This window comes from Zootoca vivipara, chromosome 4 (genome assembly GCF_963506605.1).
Source record: "Zootoca vivipara chromosome 4, rZooViv1.1, whole genome shotgun sequence".
Classification (NCBI taxonomy): Eukaryota; Metazoa; Chordata; class Lepidosauria; order Squamata; family Lacertidae; genus Zootoca; species Zootoca vivipara.
Genome location: NC_083279.1, coordinates 90,917,458 through 90,936,310, shown reverse-complemented (window position 1 = coordinate 90,936,310; position 18,853 = coordinate 90,917,458). Strand labels below are relative to the sequence as shown.

Sequence of the window (18,853 nt, the reverse complement as noted above, 5' to 3'; positions counted from 1 at the left end):
CCAGATGTTGCTCTCTTCTACGGCTCTCTTCATCAGCTGACCCAGGCTGATAGGAACTGAAGCCCAACAACATCTGGAGGGCCACAAGTTCCCCATCTATGCCCCGAGCGTGGCTGACTAGGAAAGAGGAGGATGAGAAACCAGGGGGCAGTATTCGCTGGTTTACCCACAGCTGCAAGTTCAGGAAACTGATTGAAATTATAAATGGGATTAATAAAATTTTACTATAAAGTGGCAAAATGTTAAGCTCCGGAATTATAAGGTAAACCTCCAGCAGTCCTGACTGTATTTATAAAAGGCCAGTTCATTTTTTAAATTTAGAACTCCATGCATTAATAATTAATTCCGTGCATTAATCACTCTCACTCTCACTCTCACTCTCACTCCTCCCCCTAATTTAGAGATATCTACGACGTATATACCTCTCTGGTTTTTAATATTTGTATGCTGCAGTAAATGTCAGAAAATTGGTGAAAGTTGGCACTTACCAGCAATTTGAAGAAGCAGTACATAAACGTCAAAGAAAGTATCTGAACTTTTACCAATAAATTGCAAATCATGTGCAATACCATAGGTATAAAACTTCAGAAATAAGTTATGTTGAAAAATTCAGTTCTGTAATTTCCTGCTGGGGTTTGTATACTCTCACCAACCAATGTCAACATTCAACAAGTTTCTGGCATTTTCAGTAACATACAAGGCATTGTCCTTATCAGACTTGAGTGAATGTGCCCTTTATTTTCACTAAAAGTACTAATAATTTTTAAGCCATATATGCATATATATAGGTATACTCAAAGTAAAGTGAATGTGGAATGTCCATACAAATAATGGCAATAGTATATGTTCAGATAAAGCCAAGGGGAAATAGCAAGAGATTTAAATATGTATTACTATTAATATACATGAACACGGGATTTATGAACACATTCATATTAATTCACATGCTGTATTAATGTTACTGGTAGAGTGGACCAAGGGCCATCAATGGTCAGTCAATGCACACAGTCTTCTTTTGTACAGAATTCCAGGAGAGTCAATGCATATTACCCTGTCAATGTAATCAATCAATGTAAACATCTGTAATCAATTCACATTTTCTGGCATCGCTTGGAAATTAAGCATATTGCCTGGGTAAACTGCAAAATCCCCTGTTGGTGCCATTAGTTCATACACATTACCTGCTCCTTTACGGGATTGCATGCAATCCCCAAACCTGCCAACTCGCATTAACAGCCTGTATTTCGGTGGATTCCCAAAACTGCTGCGTTTCATGGATGTCTCGAAATAAAGAGACGTTCCCCCAACTTCTTGGACATATGCCAGTGAATGCTGTCAGCCGCATTCAGGAGACAGTTAAACTTCAAGAGGTCTGTCTCTTGAGTTTTTAAGCATTCATGGAACTTGCCTGAGATTGACAGCATTCACCACATTCCAGACACTCAATGTAACATTTCATTCCCTCTGTTTCTGATGTCCAGGATGTGAGTGCCGGCGCTCATGTAGCCAAAATGGTACCACCCACATGCAAGAGGGAGGAATAAGCAGGGGAAAACAATCTTCAAGACAACTTTTTTTTAATAAAAAAAAACCCACCCACCCAACAACAACAGCAACCCAATGAGAACTGAGCATGCTCATTAGCCAAAGAATGTTATTGATTGTTTGGGCGGGGATGTAAACCAGAAAAGTGGGGTGGCTGGAAAGAAGCGTCTGTTATCCTGAACTTCAAACTGTACCGTTTTCTTGAAGGTTGCCTTTTCATATCTAAAATGTCCATTGACAAAAGCTATAGTATGACTACATTAGCCTCGCTATCCCAGCAATAGTAGCTTTGCCATCCATACAGGCAGAAAACAAAACTTTCTCTTAAACAATGGAATAAACAGCCTGGTGGGGTAGGACTCGTTTGCCAAGCTTTATCCATCTCCCCCTCCCTATTGAGTTTCTACCTTTTTTAAAAATGTGAGCCCCACCACCACCACACTTTCCCAGAACAGCAGCAATACTTCCCCAATAGGTTGACAGAAGACGGTAATTCATTTAAATTATGCAGCTCTATTCCCAATTGCTAGCTGGCCCACTTGCTCGTCTTACGGCAGAGTGCGGTGTCACCCATCCTTTCAGCTTGGCTTGCCCTCAGTTGGGGACAAGGAAAAATATTCAGCAACTTTTGTGTTGGAAGTTGTTGGGGTGGGGGGTGGGGGAAGGGTAATGAAGAAAAGCCAACAGAATGTGGATGTCAAAAGCCTGATCAAAGTGACTGAGGAAGCCAAAAGGATTTCTTTCTTAAGCATGGGGGGGGGCAGGCAGTCCCCACCACCACGTCAACATATTGCTCTTATTGCCGGACACTGTTCATCATTTGGCTCGTATGCATTTCGTGACAAGCTAGAAACAGACTGGCGCAAGAGTCTCTAGCTACAGCAGACAGATCTCTGGTTTTTCCAGACAGATCATCAGCAAGAAAACAAGCAAGCTCATAGCACCGGAGGCACGAAAGAAGCAAAGATGAATGAATTCTGATTTCTTCGCCTTAAACCCAAAGCAGCAAACTAGCATAAAACAGGAGCCTACAGAGTCTCCTCCGTGGCCTACTGGGACCTTTATGAAAGAGAACAGCCCCCCCCCCTTAAAACAGGAGGGGGGGAAGCCACACACACACACAAGCTAGCCTATTATTCTGCCGGTGCAAGAGTCAAACCCGAACTACAAACCGTCACACGGCGAAGGTCACTACGCTGTGAAAACATTAAAGGCATGCTTCTCCAATTAAGCCGCGCAGACACAATAAAAAATAAATTCCGCACAACCACCTGTAATGATATGCCTGTTCGAGCAGCAATTTCTAAAGTACCAAGCAACACAAAAGGTAGACATTTTCTGCAGCTGGTTTGGTTTGTCAAAGAAGAAAAAAAAGAAGGAAGGAAGGAAGGAAAGAAGGAATGAAAGAAAGATGCACAGTCCTTCCAGGATTGCCGTCTCGTCTCCTCTTACCTTCACGTTAGTCCGGAGTGCACAGTAACATGCAAAAAACATTGCAGTAAACAAGGAGCATATGGACCAGGACGCAGCTCCTCTGCTCTGCACAAACCACACACACACACACACTAACACACACACACGCAATCCTCAGCATGTGCTACTAAGAAGCATTCGTTCTCTCTGTCAGTTTCAAATGCATTGATCTCTGGGCTTTTTTTCCTCGCTTTTTTTGCTCCCCGCTGACTACAGGAAAGACATGTCTTGAAGGCACTGAATGAAAGCTACACGTCTCCTCTTCCCTGCCTATACAGAGCATCATGCCCAGCAAAGGCAATTAGGAGAGATTTCGGCAGCTGCAACTTAAGAGACCTCAGTTGCTTTGCATCCCAGCATTTTAAAAACCGGTGAAAAAGAAACCAGGAGGGAAGTGATGCGGGGGGGGGGTGGAAAGAGGAGGAGGAGGAGGAAGAAGAAGAAAAAGAAGAAGCTTGCCCAGGGAGGGGGGGGGGAGGTGAGGATTTAAAATTGTAACCAGCTGAGTCGCTTATACTTCCAAACGTCTTTGAGGTTTTGTTTGTTTTAAAATGTTTCACAAATGCAATCAGCGTTAGATGTTGGGGTCGGGGGAGAGAGAGAGACAATAGGGACCTCCTTTCTATTCTGAGGTTGCAGTCTGCAATGTTTCTGTCTCGCCTTGCTCAAGATGCAGTCTCTCTTTTAACAGCGGCAACGTCATCATCACCCATGACAGATTCAACATGTTCTACTTACAAATACAGCGTCTGACTAGGGGCAGCCAGCTTCAGAATGCTTCTCCGGACACACAAGTTCGCTCCCTCCCCACTCCCCCCACCCCGGTGCTAATCTGTTTTGAAAACAGGGAAGGAAGAGTAGGTCCCAATCTATTTGCTCACTTTCCTCCAGCAAGATGAGCAGAAAGGCTGGTTATGAAATACTGATGGGGGTTGTGCTGGAGGAAGCGATTCCAAGATAGCTCACTGACACTGATGGCTTTTAAACGGTGGAGGCATTTTATACGCCTCAAGAAATGATGGGGGGGGGGAAGGAGCTGTGAACATGCCAACTTCAGGGCTGGGTTATACTCTCACATTCTGGCACCCACAATTCTGAATGGGTCATGTCCAAATATATGCCAGGAAAAATTAATGCCACAGCCCAACCAAGAGGCAAAACCCTCCATTCACAAGTATGTGCAGCAGCCTAGTTCTCATTGAGTTAGTAAATCTGTGGGTGGGCTCTACCACTTCTGACCATCAGTGGGGGCTCATGATTTAGTGTTCAGCCTTACATTAAAAAAAAAAACCTACAAGCCCTCTGCATAGTGACAATTAGGGTGTCAGATTCCCTGATGTGAGGTGTCATTGTGCAGGAAATCATTTTGGAAATAAGAAGCATTCAGTCACATGAGCACCCAGCTAGAATCAAATGGTATATCCCATACTAGGGATAGGTGAATCAATCAATTAGTTTCTCTCAGTTTCTTTTTCTTTTTTAAATATTTCTTATTAAAGATTTCTTGAATTACAAAGGTGAGCGCAGTGTCTCTCATATTTTAACATGTATCATTTTTGCAAATCAGTTTCGTTTGTTAAGACACTAAGGGGAAAGAGGGAAAACGAGGTAGATAGGGGGTGGGAGGGTGGATGGGGGTGAGAGTAGGTGACGATGTCTCTGGTTTGCTTGATGTAGGGCTTGATGTCAGCTTTGTTTGTGTTGGTACTCCTTTATTCGCTTGTGTTCTTTTGACGGTGAGAGACATTGGGGTTGGCCAAGGGTGTGGTTGTTCATTTGTGATTGGCTATGAAGGTCTTTGTTTTCATGTGTGAGTGGGGTGGGTGGGTATTTTTGGGTCAGGCTAGCCATACTGATTTGTATGCTGGTGGTAAATTTTTGTCATTATCTTGTTGGGCTGTGTGTGTGTTAAAGGGGACCCATACCGGGGTGAAGGTATCCTCTTCTATTTGTCCCCATGCCAGTTTCAGCTTGTTGGTTAGTTTTTCTAGTAAGGCTGTTTCCCATCCTACTTGGTACCATTGGTCCATGCTTACTCCTGACAGGTCTCTCCAATGTCTGGTTATGACATTTCTGGTTGCCGAAAGTAGGTGGGTTATGAGGTCTTTGTGGTCTAAATGGGCATTATTATCTTGAAAGATGTTTAGTAGGGCCAATTCTGGGGTAAGTTCTATTACTTGTCGGGTTGTTTTACATATTTCTCATACGGTTGTTGCCCAGAATAATTGGATTTAGAGTTTCTTTCAGTTTCTCATTTTGCCACTGTTAAATTTCTGCGTCAGATTGTGAATGAAGAATAATAACCATAAAATTGTCCTCATGAAAATTTATCAGCATTGCATTGCAAATTTCTCCTAGTATACACGTTTGCATGCAATTTTGTGCCATGCACACATTTTTGCAAAGCAAATTCCCTAATATATAGTGGTACCTCGGTTTATGAACACAATTGGTTCCGGAAGTCTGTTCATAAACTGAAGCGTTCATAAACTGAAGCGAACTTTCCCACTGAAAGTAATGGAAAGTGGATTAATCTGTTCCAGACGGGTCCGCGGAGTACTCAACCTGAAGCGTACTTAACCCGAAGCATGGGTGTAATTGGGTCTGGAAGTCTATTCATAAACTGAAGCGTTCATAAACTGAAGCGAACTTTCCCATTGAAAGTAATGGAAAGTGAATTAATCCGTTCCAGGTGGGTCCGCAGCGTTTGTAAACCGAAAATTCGTAAACCGAGGTGTTCATAAACCGAGGTGCCACTGTAATGCATTTTGAAAACTATTTTCACAGGTATATGCATTTTTATGTCCACTTTGCCCCAGTATATGACTTGGTCGGGGAAATGCACAGCAGAATTTGAAGGAGTGTGCATTTCAAAGGACTGCTGCGTTTTGGTGCATGTACTGTTTTGGATAGCGAAAGTTGGACAGGGTCACCTTTGAATGTGAACTGAATTGAATTTCTCCTGCATCCCTAGCCCAGACACAGGCTTAACAATTCAGTGAGAAATAGTCCAGGATAGCTCAGTTGGTAAAGCATGAGACTCTTAACCTCAGGGTTGTGGGTTTGAGCCCCAAGTTGGGCAAAAAATTCCTGTATTGCAGGGGGTTGGACTAGATGACCCTCGTGGTTCCTTCTAGCTCTACAATGCTATGATTCTATGAAACAGAAAACTCCCATGGACCCCGCTGCTGTCACTCTCATGTCAGCCACCACAGTTTTTTGGAGAGGGGAAAATAATTCATCCAAAGTCCAGTGCAATATACTCACTGCACACGGTAGAACAACTCCTTATAGATAGTCAGAAACTACTAATATGCACAGTGGATTTTGCAGCTGTCTTCAGAAATGAATTCTTACCAACCCACTGCAGCAGTTATTTCAAGAAAATTAAAGTGGTAGTGTTTGGCTCCAGCCTTTCCTATCAGCACCCAGCAAATTGTGTAGGATAAGCATAATATCTGCCAGTGGCTTTTAGGATTTCTTTAATATGAGGAGCTTTTGCATCAGCCTCTGCAAATTCATAAGAAGAGGCGAGAAGCCTAAGGAAGGGAAAGTCTGTCTGTATGTAAAGGAATGGAAAAGTAACCAGCAAGGGAAAGGCAAAAGGAGGAAGGAGGTGAAACTCCCCCCCCCCCTTGATGATTTTTCCACTCAGAAAATGTCAATCCCAAAGGAGGAACTATTCTTAGCCCAGCATTGGCCGTGCATTTTCAACAGGGATGGGTAAACAAATCATGTTTACTGTACCTTATAGCAACTAATTAATATGTACTGCTGTCTTTCATTGGGAAAAAAAAATCCAGGTGGGTGCTAATCAGAAGCTCTTACAGCTTGAATGGAGAGCCTGAATTCTCACGTCTTCTTACAACTTTTAGCAAGTAAAGGATTGGTGGTCACTGCAGCCCTTTTGTTGATGTTCCAGGGCTTTTAATGTTGCTAGTGGTTGCCCACTGCAGGAAGCAGGATGGTGGACCCTTTGTAAAACTGCCCTCACTGGCTCTCAGTCTTTGCTCTTGTTACCATTTCATATCTACATGAAACCACTGGCAGTAGCCCTCTGAAACTTCAGCCCATTAATATGTAGGTGAGAGGCATCCACATCTCTTCTTTCCATCTTCTAATCCTGGGGAAGCTCTGGAAATCCTGAGATGATGCCTGAAGGCAATTTTAGATTGGGTGAGGGCAAACAAATCATGGTCACACGCAGGGCTGGCCCACCCATGAGGCAGACTGAAGCAGCTGCCTCAAGCAGCTGAATTCCACAGGGTGGCACCCCGTGGGTACCCTGCTTGCCACAAGTCACATCAGTCATATGACCCTGGTAGGCAAGGCTTTCGTGAGGGGACAGCATGGGGGAAGTCTATGTACAGAGGTGGTTTTAGGGTAGTGCGACTGGTTTGGCTGCACTGGGCATTGCACTGCAGGGGGCGTCACAAGAATGCTGTAGGACAGAGTGCAAGACGCAGGGGGTGCCGAATTTTAGCGTCACTGAAATTTGAGAGACCAAACTCCGCCACTGGAGGTAGATGAATCTGTCAATTTCCATTTCTCATTTTCTTCAACCCTTAAGTCAACTTCTCCACATCCCCACATCCGTTTGCAATTCTAAAAAAAAAACGTCCCCACTAAAATTAATCAGCATTTTAGTGCACATTTCTCCTTCTGCTGTTTTATCTTTTCCTAACGCAATGCATTTTTGTATGTTATCTTCTCTAATACACAAATGTATACGAATGTTTCACCATAGCGTACATATTACTTGGTGGGATAACCGCACTGCAAAATTCAAACAAGTGCAAATTTCAAAGGAGGACTGTGTTTTTCGTTTGCTTAAATATTTTCATTCAGCATTACAAACAACAAATATAGCCACACCAAGTTATGCTGCCTGGGGCTGGTGGCAACTGTAGACCAAATTACTGTACCCAGAAAGCAGCCAATTGGGGAAGTCTGTAATAGGAAGAAGCAGAGGCTGCCGCAGAGGTTGGAGGAGCGCTTAGGAAATAGCAGCCTAGCTGTCTTTGCTGGGAGACACAAAGTAGTTCAAAGAAAAAAGTTAACACTCACACAATCATGAACAATTTATCCCTATCAAAATGCTACTCTCAATAGCAAAAAAGGGAGAGAAAGGTAAATATTTTGGGCAGGGCTAAATTACACCAAATGTGGTGTTTTGGCAGAAAGTTTTTGAGTGGGTTGTTGGTTTTTTAGACCTTTTCAACATCGTTTCCAGCTAGTTGTCTGAAAAATACAAGTCTGATGCAGTAAAGATGAGAGAAGATAACAGAGAGCCCTAATATATCTCAGGTCTAAAGAAGGAAGGTGTCACATAAAGATAGAGAAGGGGTTCTCTAGGAAATTACTTCAGTATGACTCTCAAACAGAGCAGCGGCTTCAAGAAAACAGTTGTTCTGGCTGATGCTGCCAACTGTTCCATTAAGAAAAAAAAACAAATCATGTCCTAGAAAATTCTTAGTCAAGAAATCTCAGAGATCTGACTGAGGCATGCATGGCGCTGTATACAGTGGACGCTCGGGTTGTGAACGTGATCCGTGCAGGAGGCATGTTGGCAACCTGCAGCATTCGCAACGCACGTCTGTGCATGTGCAAGTCGCAAATCGGGGCTTCTGTGCATGTGCAAAGCACGAGTTAGCACTTCTGCGCATGTGTGCGCGCCGAAACCCGAAAGTAACCTGTTCTGGTACTTCTGGGTTCAGCGCGGAGTGCAACCCAAAAAGACACAACCTGAAGCGGCTGTAACCCGAGGTATGACTGTACTTCTATGCTGCTGTTTTATGGGGGGGGGTACTGCTTTTGCAAGTCAAAACTCAAACTGCATTCATTCTCCTTTGAGGTTTGAATGGAGCAAATAGGTTACTCTCACCTTTGTGCAATAGATCCCATTCAAGCAGTGCAATAGCCAGCTGTTTCTAGATACAGATACAAACACACACACACACACACACACACACACCTCATTCAGGCAAGCCAGAGGCATTGTCACAGTTCAAGAACACATTCGAACCAGACAAAAACAACTGAGGAAGGTGCATATGGGATGGGGCCTAGGGAGAGTACCAAGGGCCAGGTAGAAAGGACTGGGGGCCGCATTTCGAGATCTAATTCCTGGCATGTTGAATGGTAAGTTACTGCAGAGCCTGTGTGGTGCAGGGCTCAGCGTCGAAGCAGTAGAAGACGACAGAGAGAGGTTCAGGATCAAGACGTGGCTCAGTTACAAAGCTAAGTGGAGTGACCTTGGGCTACTCCAAGCCAGTCCACTCTCTCCCAGATTCACCACAGGAGTGTGGCAAGGATGAAACAGGTGTTTGCAGGTGGGAGGCAATGGGTCCTGCCCTGAGCTCCTTGGGGAAAGAGTGGGACAAAAATATTATTATATATTATTTATATTATATTATATTATATTATATTATATATGATAAATTGTCCTCCATGCATGATGATGGGCCCAGCAGATGCAGCCAGACAAAAAACACTCAGGAATAAAATGCTCAGGACTAAAATACAGTATATGACAATACAGGACAACCTCCCACACCTTTTTTTTTCTTTTAAAAAAAAATCTAAAACTTTTTTTCTAAAAATTATCTCTAGATGCAAAATAGCCATGGCATAAAACAGCTTCTGAACACAAAACAAGGAAGGCGAATACAGCTTAGCAGCCTAATACTGGCAGGCACTTTCAGTTGCCAAACATCAAGATAAACAATCTTCTAAACAGGATAATGTTCAATACACATTGTGAATTTAAACAATCTATTGCAGGTGAACACCACTTTCAGTTGCCAAACGTGTTCTGACCGTGCACCCTTCTTCAGTAGTATGTTTTGACACGTAAAATAGCTGCTTCAGAGAGGCTCTGGGATGACAAAGTCTCCTACAGCAAGAATTACCCCTGATTATTTGGCAAGTTGCATCTACAATGTGGTTGATCACACACATATATATATAATGTTCAAAAACAAGGGGGAAACACAAATGAGCTTCAAATATAAAATTATTTTATAGCTTTCATTTTAAGAGCACAGTGGGGAGACGTGGCCCTTGGGGTATTTCAGTCCTGAGCCATTTAAGATTCAAGAAGTCAAAACCAGCACAGTTTGAATTGAACCTTGAAACTTATTGGCAGCCAGTGCAGTCAGGCTAGGAATGATGTTATCTAAGAGTGATATAAGACTCTTAATCTCAGGGTTGTGGGTTTGAGCCCTAAATTGGGCGAAAGATTCCTGAATTGTGGGGTTTGGACTAGATGATTTCTGTGATTCCTTCCAACTCTACGAATCCTATGATTCCAGTCACACAAGACAAAACTAGTGAGCTGTATTAGGCTTGAGGGAATGATAAGTTACACAGGCCTGTACCAGGTAGAATATAAACAGTTTTGTTATCCATATTTCCCCCCCAACATCCATGGAAATCCAACCAGAAGCCACATTTCGTATTTTCCAGGGATTCTAGACTATGGCTGGATCTCTCAGGATATGCATAGAAATGAAAAATATATCTGAATTCCCTGCAGGACAATGAGAGTTCCTCAAACCCAAATGTTAAGGCAGACTATTCAGAAAGCAGTTTTATTTTTAAGGCATCGCTGTCTTCCTGTCCCTGCCCCGAAAGAAGAGCCATACTTTCAAAAGAACGTCAAGAGTCACCCTGACTGGTCGATTGCATGTGGTTCATTATTTTGACTGCCTCCGGCAGATTAGAGTCCACCGCAGGGACCGGATCTGCTACGCTTGCTGGAAATAGGAAAGCAACAGAAAGCCCTCAGGGCTTATTCCTTTTCTGGACCTAAGAGAAGGACGGAGCTTCTCTGTAGAGAACATGTCACTACTAAACAATAAAAAAACGAAAAAGCAACCTAGGTTAGGTATAAATCAAACTGGAGGGAGAAGAGGAAATTTTAAAAACCTTTAAACACGCACACCCCTCGCAGAAATACATCTGCAGGTTAACATTGGACTGTGGAAGACTGCAGTATGAAGATTAGAAATAAACATCAGGTCTGAAGCAAATGGTCACTTGCACAGATGGAAATGTGAAATGTGGGGGGAGGGAAGAAGGTGGCTTGGAGGTGAAAAGGTTCTACAAACACCCGCTGCCCACAACTGACTTCTTTCTAGGAATAGCCATAACTGTATTGGGCTAGATCAGTGTTTCCCAAACTTGGGTCTCCAGCTGTTTTTGGACTACAGCTCCCATTGTCCCTAGCTAGCAAGACCAGTGGTCAGGGCTGATGGGAATTGTAGTCCGTAAACAGCTGGAGACCCAAGTTTGGGAAACACTGGGCTACTATAAAAACTGATTTCCTGATTTGCTATAAGCAGCACTTTTTTTCTGGGGGGACGCAGGGGTATGCAGATCCCTAAACACTTTGTGAATCTAATAGAATAAGAAACTAAACAGTTGTTAACAATTAATTTCTTCTCTAGCATGGTGAATCGTCAATTCCGTTGCTACCCCCGATGGCAACCACATTTCCTGTCATGGTATTTCCTGGGTCTCAGATGGAATGAGAGTACCCCTAAACATTTTTTAAGAAAAAACAAAACACTGGCTATAAGGCAGCTTCACAGTACCTATACGTATTTTTAATTTTATAATCTTATTAACTGCACGGTAGATGTCATGTATGGGTACTTGAAAAGCAGCTTTCACCAACCTGGCACACTCCAGATGTTTCGAACCGCAACTCACTTTTGCCCTAGTCAGGGCAGATGCTGCAGTGCAAAATATCTGGCCTTTGTTAAGGAGGCTGATTCGATGTGAACCACTCCAAGTCGAGCACTTCCTTAATTCTCCCATTGAAGCCAATATTGACTTAAAACATGCTGTAACTTTGGCTGTATCACGCTGGTTCTGCAGAACTATTTTTAAAATAATCATAATAGCTGTGATACAGATAAAGGTAAAGGGACCCCTGACCATTAGGTCCAGTCGTGACTGACTCCGGGGTTGTGGCACTCATCTCGCGTTATTGGCCGAGGGAGCCGGCGTACAGCTTCCAGGTTATGTGGCCAGCATGACTAAGCTGCTTCTGGCAAACCAGAGCAGCACACGGAAACACCGTTTATCTTCCCGCTTGGAGCGGTACCTATTTATCAACTTGCACTTTGACGTGATTTCGAACTGCTAGGTTGGCAAGAGCTGGGACCGAGCAACGGGGAGCTCACCCCGTCACAGGGATTCGAACTGCTGACCTTCTGATCGGCAATCCCAAGAGGCTCAGTGGTTTAACCCACAGCGCCACCAGCCTCCCTAATAACTGTGATAGTGTGTTATGATTCTCAATGGCAATATTTGTCAGTTGTCGTGACTCTTATCTGGTGACACAGACATAATTTCTTCATTGTTCTCTTCATCTGTTCAGCTGCTAAGATGATCATATGTGTCCCATCTGGATACTGCTCTTCCCCAAGTCAGTTGACTAGCAGCTGATTATCACTCTGTGCCTTAGGGACATAGGAAGCTGCCTGTCATACCACTTATTTACCAAGCATATTACCTTGCTAATTTGCTGTTCTGTGCAAGGCCGTTTGATGCCATCCCCACACCCCTTTGCAGCACCAGCTTAAACGGGGCTTTGGGGAGGAGGCTTCAGGTTCTGGCAGGGTCCTAGAGCCCTCCTACCCAAAGACTGCTAAGTGCTTGGGAGACAAGAGGACTCTAGGACCCTACCAGAGCCCTCATGCCTCCTTTCCAAAGCTAGGCAAACACTCACCTGACTTTGAGAAGGTGTCCTTCTTGGCTGCACAGCCAGTGTGACCACACTGCTTGCATTGCCCTAAATCTGTCCCTGCACCTAGCTCAATATTGAACAGACTGAATAGGACTGGCTCTCCAGGGTATGAGGCCAGGGTTTCCCAGCCTACCTGGGGATTGAACCTGGGACCTTCTGCATGTGAGGCAGATGCAACACCACTGAGCTATGGCCCTTCTCTGCCTTCCAGCCATGCTGGCAAGTAGGAATGAATGAATTAGTCTATTACACGTATGTTTGTCCGTAAGTCTACCACATCCCATTTACACATCAGGTTTCTAAAACACGCCATCTCTCAAAATGAGCATTTTTAATGCTTGTTATGATATCTACTCATTAAGCCAAGAACTGCGCTAGAACAAATGGGATGTGTGAAAGTTGTCGGATAGCTAAGTTTCATTCCACTCATTAGTCCCAGAGGTGCAGGTCAGATCAATTCAACATGGAATGCACAGATATCAAACAGTCAAGAATCCCGAATGACAAATTGAAAATATCTCCCTGTTGAGTCTTTTGTGCATGTTTACACTTCACTGTAATGTTGATTTCTCCTAAGTGCTTCTCCGGCACTCTCTCAAAAAGAGGAAGACTGATGGGTCCTGAAGATGTCTTTTTCAAATTTCTCTTGGTCTTGCAGTACAAACATTTTGCTAAGCACCAGAAAACTCATTTCATTCACCTTGCACTCTCCAATACCCAGATGAATTCTCCAATAACAGATGTTTTTGTTGTACATAAGTGTTGGTGTCTCCAAGGTCAGACAATGATCAAAGAATTCAACATTGTCGTGTAAGGTAACCTTCCCGTTTCTGATGACAGCAGATGTATAATCACATCCAGGGAACAAGTGGAAAGCAGGAAATGGAGGCCACATTTTAATGATGGATTGCATTTTTCTCCTGCCTTCCTCTAACATGGTTTAAGAAAACATTTTTTCCCTTTTATTATTTCATCTGTATGTCATCCTTCCTCTCATAGCAAGCATTGGTGGTATACAGGATGGGTGGGATTCACTTAACCAACCCCATCGGCAGAAACCCTATGCAAGGACTCCCACTTGCACAATTAGGCTTCCCCCCTTCTCCCTCTGTGCCTCCCAAAGTTGTCTTGGGGGATTGGGAGAGCCCCCCCCCCAACAGTGTTGGCCTATCTGTTAAGCTGAAATGCTGGTGCAGACAGAACAATCGGAAGAGTGTGGTGTTGGATTCCACCCCATGAAAATGCAATAAATATATAACATATACATTTCCTCTCTTTTATCCTCACAATGAGAGAGAGTCCTCGTTGGAGTTTCATGGGGATTTGAACTAGATATCTCTGGTCCTGTTTTGACCCATTAACCACTCTACTACACTCTGCTTCACCAACTGTTTTTTCTGACTTTAGCAAACTGGATAGCATCTAGCTATACATATGAGGTTCAGCGGCCGCATGGTAGGACCAGGTGCTTCTCATGCCAGAAGAGGAGGAGGAGGAGGAGGAGGAGGAGGAGGAGGAGTTTGAATTTGATATCCCGCTTTATCACTACCCGAAGGAGCTAACATTCTCCTTTCCCTTCCTCCCCCACAACAAACACTCTGTGAGGTGAGTGGGGCTGAGAGACTTCAGAGAAGTAGTTACAGGTAGGTAGCCGTGTTGGTCTGAGTCGAAGCAAAATAAAAAAATTCCTTCAGTAGCACCTTAAAGACCAACTAAGTTTATATTTTGGTATGAGCTTCAGTGTATCTGAAGAAGTGTGCATGCACACGAAAGCTCATACCAAAATATAAACTTAGTTGGTCTTTAAGGTGCTACTGAAGGAATTTTTTTATTTAGACTTCAGAGAAGTGTGACTAGCCCAAGGTCACCCAGCAGCTGCATGTGGAGGAGCGGAGACGCGAACCCGGTTCCCTAGATTACAAGTCTACCGCTCTTAACCACTACACCACACTGGCTCTCACTGAAACAGATTTTAAACACGGGTTCCGGTTTCCGCCTGCAGGAATGGCGGACCTGTTTTCCATCCCTCTGACCTTCGTAAGGAATTTGGCGGTTGCTAGGGGAGTAAATGGCAACCCCCTACCCTCTCCGGGGGTTACGGAGAGGGGCCGCTGGCCCGCGATGCCCCCAGACCCACTCTGACTGTTTATGGAGTGGGGGGAGCTTGGGCTGAAGCACTTACGAGGGCCAGGACTCCCGGACGCTAATCTGCATGGCGGGGATTTCCATGATTAAAGAAGATAATTAGGCTTAAATCTATGGACATACTTCAGAAGGAGGGGCAGAAGCGCTGTTTACTGCCGAGAAATCTATGCTGCTGAGGGTGAGGAGTTAAAGGCTGTATTTCATCTGGAAGAAGGATTGATGGGGACGGAGCGATAAGGGAAGCGAGTCTTTCTTTTTTATTTTTTTTCATATGAGTTACTTCGTACCTTCCCAGACGTGATGTCCTGGCTTGTTTGGAGTGAAAGAGAAGCAAAAGACTGTGTGAGTTGAACTTTATAAACTGTTGTTATTGAGTATATTTTTTGAAGATGAGGAGTTGCTGACGAGAAAAGCCCCCCTCTAGTTGGATGGGAGGAGTGCCTGGACGCGTTCGGAGGATTTATGAGTTGTGACGCACTTTGAATTGGAGCAGCGACCTGAAGCTAAGTTCAGCTATAGGGCAAGGAGATCCATTAATTTACCAAGAGTCTATGCATGGTGTGAGGTCTGGTTCTTCTGCCTGGAAAAGCTGTAAATTTTATAAAGATCGTTAATCTATGAGAGAAAACGAAAGTGATTTGAGTTTTTTTAAGATGGCGCTGCTTCGTGTTGAGAGTCGACGCAATAGGGACGCTCCAGACCAAGAAGATTTATGGGGAGGCTGGACTGATTAACTCACACAGGAGAAAGAACATTTGTGAAACTTTGTTTGACATTTATCTCAGCAGCTGGGAAATAATCGGTTGAAAGAGGAAAACATCTATGTGACTGTAAGGGAAAGATCTGGATTATTATGAACTCGGAGAGACGATTTGAACTTTAGAAAAAAGACGGCAGTGGACGGTTGCGAGGAATCCCCAATTTCTTGAAGCATGGGAACCCCCCAAAAAAAAATTCTAGATGATTTGGCATAACATTCAGTTTGATTGATATATATGTGTATAATTTGAAATAATGAATGTGATATAATTGGTTTTAATTGGAAAATTAATAAAAATATATTTTAAAAAAAGAAACAGATTTTAAACACTGCAATGTTAATGTCATTGTCATTTGGTCTTCGCCATTCTAGTCCTGCTATGAAGGACACTCCAGAGTGAAAGCCACAAACAGAATAGTAGCAAAAATGTAATGGAGTGTTCTATGTCATAGGAATACTGAGCATAGTCAGAGCTAAGGCAAAGCCATGTTTAGAAGTATTGAACTTTAACCAGAGAGATCCACAAATCCTTGCTCACTGGGTGAGCTTGGCCCATCACTTAATCTCAGCCTAATGTACAACATAGGCTCATTGTGAGGGGATGGAAATAGGGACCACAATACTGATTTGTTACTAAAATATAACTTCAAAAAAAGAAACATACTCTACTCAAGGCAACACCTACAAAATTTCCAAATGGTGGTGGAAGATGACAGCTTCCATGGAAGCAGAAAATACAGCAATAATTAGTTGCACTTCTAACATTTCCAGAGGAGTATGCAAGGCCGGCGCTACCATTCGGCAAAGTGAGGCAACTGCCTTACGCAGCAAATGCTGGCGGGCAGCAGCAGCAGCAGTCCCCTGGCTGCTTCTGCTAAACACTTAAAAAAACCTCAAAGTGTTCTCTGTGAACACTCGCACCCTGCCCCTTTCAGGGGGAGCAGCAGGATGTTCGTCAACCAAAATATCACACTTGAATCAGAAATGGTCCAAATGGAAACAATGTCAAAAGCTGGTGCTCCTTTAGCCTGCATTTGCAGGGCAGGTTTATGCATGGACCAGATCATAATGAACAACCGCAACATTCTATTTCTGCCTTCTGTAATATTTTCAGTGCTTCTTGAATAACATCTAGGCTCATTTGGGGACAACTCTCCATGCACGCTGTTGCCTGAATAGGTAGTACATCACAAGTGACAAGCTCAATACATGGGTGTTTTACCCATTTCAGAGCATGTCATCATTCCAAGTGCATCAGTCAGCATAACCAATGGCCACGGATGATAGAGTTTTGAGGTGGCTCTGCTGAGAAATTGTTGTCTGTTGTACGGTGCTAGTCTTTCTCTTCTTCTACACAAGAGTACACGGGTAAAATAGGTCCCCAAGTTATTAGACAGATAATTTAAATCAAGGAAGATAGATGCTAATACATATATATATATTAACATATCCGAGGAATATCTAAAAATAATGAAGGAATATAATAAGGAAGAAACATAAGGGTATAGGATTGGTGATAGGGAACCGATTTCATTATCTGGAAGTTCTTTTTATTTTATTGTACTGCCTTTTTCTATAATTCTTTTTTTGTATTTTGTGTGTTTTCTATTTTACGTTCAGTTTTTGTTTTGTTATCTTATGTACTGTTTCTGTTATTTTTTGTATTTATATGGATATTCTTTTTAAAAAAGAAGAAATAAAGATGTTTATATATATATATATATATATATATATATATATGTCCCCAAACCTCAACTAGATAATCTAAGACAGAGAAAGAAGGGAAGGGAAGGGAAGGGAAGGGAAGGGAAGGGAAGGGAAGGGAAGGGAAGGGAAGGGAAGGGAAGGGAAGGGAGGGAGGGAGGGAGGGAGGGAGGGAGGGAGGGAGGGAGGGAGGGAGGGAGGGAGGAAGGAGAGGAAGGAAGGAAGGAAGGAAGGAAGGAAGGAAGGGCAAGAAAGAAAGGGAAATGCAACCATGTATTTACAGCTTTGCTGTTGTTGGGGAATGAGGACCAAAGCCATAGCTCGTAGAACACATCAAACAAAAGGTATGTTTTGAGGAGGAATTTGAAAGAAGGGAAATGGGACCATACATCTGTTCAGGATGGGAGTTCTATGCATATCAGGTAGCAACTGAGAACTGGACACAACATATAAAGGAACAGGGAGGGCTCTGCTAACCTAAGGCTGCTCTGGACATAGATTCATGTCTCCTACTTTACTGGTCACTAGAGATGGATGAACTGATCAGTTTCAGTTTGCCTCTGTTTCTGGTTTATCCAGTCTTCTCAGTTCAGTTCTCCACATTTCTGCATTAGCTTCCAAGTTTTTTTTGGGGGGGGGGGAACCCTCATGAAAATTCATCAGCAAGTTAATGCAAATTTCTCCAATATACACGTTTTTTGTATGCAACTTTATGTGATATACTCATTTTTCCATGCATTTTCCCTATGAAAATGCACATTTGTGTGTTATATTCACTAATGCATCTATTTTCATGCACACTTTCCTCCAGGATGCGAATTACTGTACATATTGCTGGGTTGGAGGAAAGATTGCAACATTCAAAGAAGTGTGAATTTTGAAAGATCACGGTGTTTCAATATGATACGGTTTCAAGAAGTGTATATTAAAGGTAAAGGGGACCCCTGACCATTAGGTCCAGTCTGACCGACTCTGGGGGTTGCAGCGCTCATCTCGAGTTATTAGCCGAAGGAGCCAGCGTACAGCTTCCAGATCATGTGGCCAGCATGACAAAGCCGCTTCTGGCAAACCAGAGCAGCACACGGAAACGCCGTTTACTTTCCCGCCGGAGTGATACCTACCGGTATTTATCTACTTGCACTTTGACATGCTTTCGAACTGCTAGGTTTGGCAGGAGCAGGGGCCAAGCAATGGGAGCTCACCCCGTCGCAGGGATTCAAACCGCCGACCTTCTGATTGGCAAGCCCTAGGCTCTGTGGGCAAGTTCATTTGTAAAATGAAAAACCAAACTTATTTTCTCTCCCCATCCCTACTAGTTTCTAGAGCAAAAAGGGGCTTCAATCCATATACTGCAATTTGCAGCAAAACACTATACATCTCTACTCAGAAGAAAGACCCGTCAAGTCCCATTAAATTAACTGAATAACTGTATATAATTTTTCAATCTTAACCTAGTTGTGGATTAGACT

General features: G+C 43.4%; 1 protein-coding gene across 6 annotated transcripts in view; it reads right to left on the bottom strand.

The window, feature by feature from the left end:
• DLG2 (discs large MAGUK scaffold protein 2) overlaps positions 1 to 18,853 on the bottom strand; it is an 863,264-nt gene that overhangs the window by 575,471 nt on the left and 268,940 nt on the right. The window contains exon 1 of one of the 6 annotated variants that reach the window (XM_060273904.1): positions 2,998 to 3,394. The exons of the other annotated variants lie outside the window; for them this stretch is intronic. Within the exon in view, the coding sequence (XP_060129887.1) occupies positions 2,998 to 3,039 (42 nt within the window). The 5' untranslated portion in view covers positions 3,040 to 3,394. Of the gene's footprint in view, positions 1 to 2,997; positions 3,395 to 18,853 lie in introns of those variants that run through there. 6 annotated transcript variants of the gene reach the window in all.